We start from the raw sequence: 6,472 nt of genomic DNA, 5'->3' as shown, positions 1-6,472 counted from the left end.
TAAAAATTACGTTAGCTTTGCGAAAGGAAAAATATAAGAGTGTGAGAATAAATTGTTTGAGCACTAACAGCAAATTTCGTTTAATTTTTTTAAAAAAATTTATGGAATAAAACTATTTTTTTTTTTATATGCTTCTGTTCGTGATTGTTCTTTGTTTTCTTTCCAACAATTTGGTCCAGCATTATTATGCCTACTCTATTAACATAATATCAAAGCATTATTTACTTGGTTAGATAAAACAATATTAAAATCTTATTTTGAAATGGCTACTCCTCGAGATGGGACAGTAATGTACGAGGTGCTTCTAGTACTATTTAAAAAGATGCAATAATTGAAGAGTAATATTATACAACTCTTTCACTTTTATTCTCGCACATTGTTTTTAAAATTATTATTATTTGAGATAATTTATTATTAAATTTTAATTTAATTATAATTTTATAAACCATGTCAAATTTATAAAAATGAAAATATTAGAGTAGAAGAAAAATTAGTAAGAACTTCTATTTTTAATTTTTCTAAATTTAAAGAACAAATTTATTTATTATTTTCCAATCCAAATATATTTTATAATATTTTTCTCGATCTTTTCATACACCATTAAAATATTATTTTTGTTTAACTTACAAGTTGTTACCTACTCTCATATTTTTTATTTAATTCCAACAAAATCTCTAATAAAAGGCAAAAAGAGGAGTGAAAAGAAAAATATTTTATATGAAAATAATAGATACAGAAAAATTCTATATGTTCAAGGAACTAATAGAGAAATTGCTGTATGTTATTTCTTGTGGGTTTTTTTGTTTTTGGTTGAGATATTTCCTAGATTTAGAGAAAAGGGAATAGCTCTTAAATCCAATAACGAAAAAGAAAAAAGAAAAAAATGAACAGCATTTTGAAATTGTTACGAAGGAGAAAAGAACAGAAATCATACAGCCGAAAGCAGAATGACACAACCACAACCCGAGTTGAGAATTACAATGACAACTTTTCAGTGAGAAACAACAGTGGCGAGATGATCAAGATGGTGAAAAGATCAACGGTGACCAATTAAATTAAACACAATAACAACCCTCGAAACAAGTAAATACACCAGAGAAAAGCCGTGCCACTGTTCATTTAAACGCAATCCCAATAATTGACTAGCTCAGTAGTCTGTGGAGGGCAGCTGCTCGTGAGTGCGGCTGATGAAGACGAACTCGTACACAGCACCGGCGATCCCGCCGCCGATCAGAGGTCCGGCCCAGTAGACCCAGTGGTTCTTCCAGTTCCAGCTCACCAGGGCGGGGCCAAACGACACTGCAGGGTTCATTGAAGCACCGTCGAATGCGCCACCGGCCAAAATGTTAGCGCCGACGATGAAACCGATGGCGATGGGGGCTATAATTCCCACATTACTCTTCTTTGGATCTATGGCCGTCGCGTAGACTGTGTAAACTAAACCGAAAGTCATCACGATCTCCAAAACGAAGGCGTTCCAGACGCCCACTCCCGAGGACAGAGAGAAAGCACTGGTGGTCTGCGAAGTACAGAAACAAGATCAGAAATTAATTTAAATTTAATAATTAAATTCAATAAATAAAGTGCCAAATAAAGTGTAAGAAAATAACTGTAAAAAACTAACAGAAAACGGATAGCCTCACCATGCCGTTGGTGGCGAACTTGAGAAGCAAGCAAGCGACGGTGGATCCAAGGAGCTGGGCGATCCAGTAGAGGATGCCACGGAGGAGGGTGATGTTACCGCCGACGAAGGCGCCGAAGGTGACAGCTGGGTTGACCTGGCCGCCGGAGATGTTGGCGCTGACGGAGACGGCGACGAAAAGGCCGAAAGCGTGGGCCAGGGCAGCCGCCACTAGCCCGGCCGGGGTGGTGGAGCCGTCGTCGGTGAGCTTGTTGAAGGCCATGCCGGAGCCCTGCCCGGCAAACACGAATATGAGCGTCGATATGAACTCCGCCAACGCCGCCTTCAGGTTGTCCGGGTGGGTCACCTCCTCCGTCCTTCCGACGGCAATATTCCTGAACGGCATGGTCGTCCGATGAGTGTTGTTGCCACGTACACAGTACACTCACTACCTTGAGCTCTGGTTCTAGGTTCTTCTCTCCGCTTCTCAACTACTGCCTTTATATTGAACGTGACGAGAGCAAACACACCGGCTGCAGCCGGTTTCCGGTGGAGAATGAGGATGGCAAATAATAATAATTTCAGAACGGGATTGGTGGACAGGCTGTGAAAACACGAATAATTTTTTTTTTTGGTATTTTTCAAATTTTGGGAAGACCATCATCTGCTGCCCGTTCCTGTTCGAACAGCAAAGCAATCGGGCATAGGATGCCGAACTATTGCCACGTGTTCCGCATTGATAAGAGCCACGTAACGTGCTGGTATAGTTGAGTGTTTTTGTCTGCTTTGCTTGGCCTCTGGAAAGATCGAATAAGTTTTTGTATATTAATGTAGCTTTTTTTTTGTGTCGGTTTTATGTTTTCTAAAGGGAAAATACTTTTTTAAAAGTTTTTACATAAACAAGTTGTCAGATCTCATTCCTCAACAAATAGTGTCTATAAAGTGTGTTTAAAAAAATACTTTTCAAGTGAAATTTTTTTGTTAATTCATTTTATGAAAACATGTTGAGTAATTTGTCTAAAAATTAGTATCAAATTTTTTTTTTTAATGTGTCGATCATTGCACGGTCATTAAAGTAGTCCGACCTTCTCAAAAAAAAAAAGAAGTCCGACCACAATCACAAAGTTGACAATCATCGCGAGATTTGTCGAGACCGTAAATTAGCCTCCAATATTTTTTTTATGTTAATTTATTTTATGTTCTGAGAAAAATATTTTCAAAATAATTATCCTAACTATTTTTAAACGTAACCTCGCAAACAAAACTATTTCAAATGTAAAATCTTTTATTATTGATGCTTTTGCTTCTGTTCAATAAAGTTTTAAATAATTCTCATGAATTGAGTGGAGTTATTGGTGTGATTCTCGCTATATTGACAGGGTCTATTTGTGCGCCTGATTATTCTTTACAAATTAGTTGTAATTAGTGTAGGACAATCTAGTTTAACTGGTTCTTATGGTTTACAAACATTCTCAAAACAAAAAAACACATTTCAAAATAATTTTGAAATAATATATGTAAAGAAAAGAGGCAAGGGGATAAGTAGTGAGTGAGTTTGTGATGAATGGAGCTTTGGCATTCTTGACACTGACATGGCACGTGGCAATAGTTACTGGCCACCCATAAATAAATCACGTGGCCCCGAAAAGATCAATGAGTAACATCAAAGGACGGTGGATGTGCAATATCTTTCTTTTTTTCTTTTTTTTCTTTTTTGATTAATCAAATTTCTTTCTTCTCTCTTCTACCCTTTTTGTTTTTTTTTTTAAGTCACATAGCGGCTTCTTCTTGTATTAAAAGAACATTAGCCGATGAACATGAACAGAAAGGTGTGTCGTGGGAATTATTATATATAATTTCCTTTGAATTTTGTATAGTAGAATATCTTGAATGGATAAATTCATGTGAACTAGAATAAGAGAGAATGATTAATGACAACTTTGGTTTATTTAAAAGTGATCTTTCAGTTAAAGCCATTAATTAGTAGGACTAGTACAGCTTGACTTGATCAATCAATCATAATTTTAAAAATTAATTAATTAATTTTTTTTTTTAAAAAAAGTCTGTTTTTAGTCACTTATTGACCACAAGAACTCAAGAAGTACCCTTTTTCACTATTGGGATGATAGGGACTCAATTTTTTTGTCTAATAAAAGTCTAATTTTTGCCTTTTTTTTATTTTTTAATAAAAAACAAAATAAAAAATGAAAAAAATGACTATAGGGTTGTTTCAGACTTTTTTTATTATTATTTTTTTAAAAAGAGGTAAAAGTTAAATTTTTGTTGAAAAAAAAGTTGGACCTTTAACATTTCTCTTTTCACTATGCTTGTCTAATGACTGCACATACTGAACCCGAATGATTACTACCATCTTTTTCAGATACCATTAAGTGAAAGGTGAAGAGTGGGAGGAGGGAGGGATGGCTGTCAAATGTAAAAGATCTTGGACTCTCTCTCTCTCTCTCTATATATATATATATAGAGAGAGAGAGAGAGAAAGATCCAGAAACAATCCCTATTTATAACACTTGTCCTTAGGATAAGCCTAATATAGCTGAGTTGAAAAGTATTTGGCATGTAGTTAAGAGCATCTCCTATAGTGTTATATATTTTAAGGAAATGTCAAGTGGTTTTTTAGTTTTTTTTTTTTTTTTTTTTTTTGTCTTTTTAATTGTGTCGTAATTTTTAAAATTATTGTTAAATCTGAGATTATCATTATTGACTTAATTTATTGATGATTTTAAAAGCTACATCATAATTAAGAGAATACCAGAAAAACATTAAAAGAATACCTAGCATTTTTCTATATTTTACTCTTTATTTTTTATTTTTAAATATTATTTGATGACCCACTAGATGGATTTATCTCGAACACTTGGAGCATTTATACTGAGCTATTTAAATCAAAGTTAAACTTGAAGAAAAAAATTAACCTTCTTTTTTTTTAAAAAAAAAAAAAAAATTAAAGACTCACTTTTAAAATGAATCAACTATTAAATTCTTTATATCTTCCTCTACTTTAATTAAATATTATTATTTTATTAATTTTTAATTCTTTTTTTGTTCTTGGTACATGAGAGAGAGAATGAAAATAAATATATAAGATTAAAAAATTAAATAACTTTTACTTTTTGGCACTTGGTATTTGGAGAGCTTTGTTGATCAAAGTTAAATTTGAAATAGAGTACACAGCTTGTTAAATGATTATTTTTGTGAGTTTTTTTTCAAAATTTTAAAGTAGTTACAAAGTTATTCTGATTAGTTCTATACCAGTTTTCATTTCGAAAAACTCCAAATCTAGCCATTATTCAAAATAACTAAAGACTTGCTGAGCCATTAGTTCAAACTCTTCTTTAATATGTGAGGTTAATATATTGAATATTTAATTAAAATTTGGTGAATTTTGACAATATGGTTCAAAAATGTTAATTACTAAAATGTGAAATATAAATATTTTTTTAAAAAATGTATGTTTTCCTTTTTAAGAATGTAAAAAAGGAAAAAAGTTAGTTTTTTTTTTGAATATGGGTACTCTTCATTCAATAAGGGAAGAAATACAGAGAGCCTTGGCTCTATAAAGAACAAGTTAGTTAATCATGGTATTTGTATATGCCACAATAAGCTAAAAATCCAAACGGTCCCCATTATTGCTTGCTTTCTGTTTATAAACATTGAACTGAACGGACTATCTTTCTTCTTCTTCTTCATAAAGTAAAAGCTTTTAATCCATAATACAATTGTTAATTATAATCCCCCACCGAACTAGAGGGGTTAGTGTGTTTTTCGTCATTAAAAAAAAATATATGGTTAAAAGGTTTTTCTTCATATATATATATATATATAGACCGGAGTCGACCAATGGCGTGAAAAGGACGGCATGGATTAGAATATCGCCCGCCGCCCGGGGTTAAATGTAGCGAAAGTGGAATGTTCAGGATTATCCCATCCTTATAAGATTTTATCACTTTATCTTTAGAAGGGCCTAGAAACTCACAAGTCAATAAGACAATTTTAGATTTTTATGGTTTCATCAACACAAGTAGTGCGGTTTGAAAACCGGAGAACGCATGAAATAAATTGTCTGACATTACGTTTTTAAAAAGTTGTGGTTTTAAAATAGAATACATATATATTTTTAAATGTAATGAGTTTTTTTGTTTTTTTTTTTTTAATCCAATTTTAAAAGTTAAATTGTGCTTTTAAAGACTAAACTGCGATTTTATCAAACGCTTAACTACATTTTTTTAAAATTACGTTTTCAAATCACATATTTTAAAATTGCTATTTTTAAATTACATTTTTTAAAATCACAAACCTTAATCAAAGGAATCAAGAGACTGTACAGAACCATATTACATACCAACAGACCTTTAAGTAGTTGCTTGCCTCTCTCTCAGCTAAGGTTTACTGACTTGAGCGTTGAAATACCTCCAAATTGATGAGTCTCCTGGTGACCTTTTCCATCTTTTTTAGGCAGAGCTCCTCCTTATAAAAGCGATCGGAGACTAGGGAGGAACCACCTTAAGTGGGAGAAGCCCCCCAAGCCATAAGGTGATTCAAAAAAAATAATATATATATTATGGAAAATTTTACTTTAGACTCCTGAATTGTTACGTGATTTGACATATCCTTGAACTTTGAAACCTTTTAATTTGGATCACTGAACTTTCAATTTCAATCAATTTGAACCCCCTGTCAAAGTTGAGACATTAAAAGTGATACAATGATGTTTATACCCCTAATTTTTTTATAAAATTTCAAATTTACCCTTAATTTTAATTTTTTTTTAAATAAAAAATAAAAATCACAAGGTGACCCCACGGTTGGGCAACCTAGTGAACCTTTTTTTTT

The 6,472-nt window shown here is 32.6% G+C and overlaps 1 protein-coding gene across 1 annotated transcript; it reads right to left on the bottom strand.

Moving 5' to 3' along the window:
* Nucleotides 1-948: 948 nt before the first annotated feature.
* On the bottom strand, nt 949-2,158 carry LOC132192228 (aquaporin TIP1-1-like). The gene is made up of 2 exons (XM_059607501.1): nt 1,644-2,158; nt 949-1,519 (listed from the first exon to the last, which is right to left on the bottom strand). Exons 1-2 carry the CDS (start codon nt 2,025-2,027, stop codon nt 1,148-1,150), a joined length of 756 nt encoding a protein of 251 aa, XP_059463484.1. The 5' UTR covers nt 2,028-2,158; the 3' UTR covers nt 949-1,147.
* Between the last annotated feature and the right edge of the window lie 4,314 nt (nt 2,159-6,472).

The sequence above is a fragment of the Corylus avellana genome, chromosome ca9, assembly GCF_901000735.1.
Source record: "Corylus avellana chromosome ca9, CavTom2PMs-1.0".
NCBI lineage: Eukaryota > Viridiplantae > Streptophyta > Magnoliopsida > Fagales > Betulaceae > Corylus > Corylus avellana.
Note: the sequence above shows the minus strand (reverse complement) of the source record. Positions and strands in the feature narration are given on the sequence as shown.

Coding starts and splice junctions, on each gene's coding strand:
- LOC132192228 (XM_059607501.1), bottom strand. CDS start 2,027: ATGCCGTTCAGGAATATTGCCGTCGGAAGGACGGAGGAGGTGACCCAC. Junction 1,520..1,643: donor AGTTCGCCACCAACGGCATG/GTGAGGCTATCC, acceptor TGTACTTCGCAG/ACCACCAGTGCTTTCTCTCT.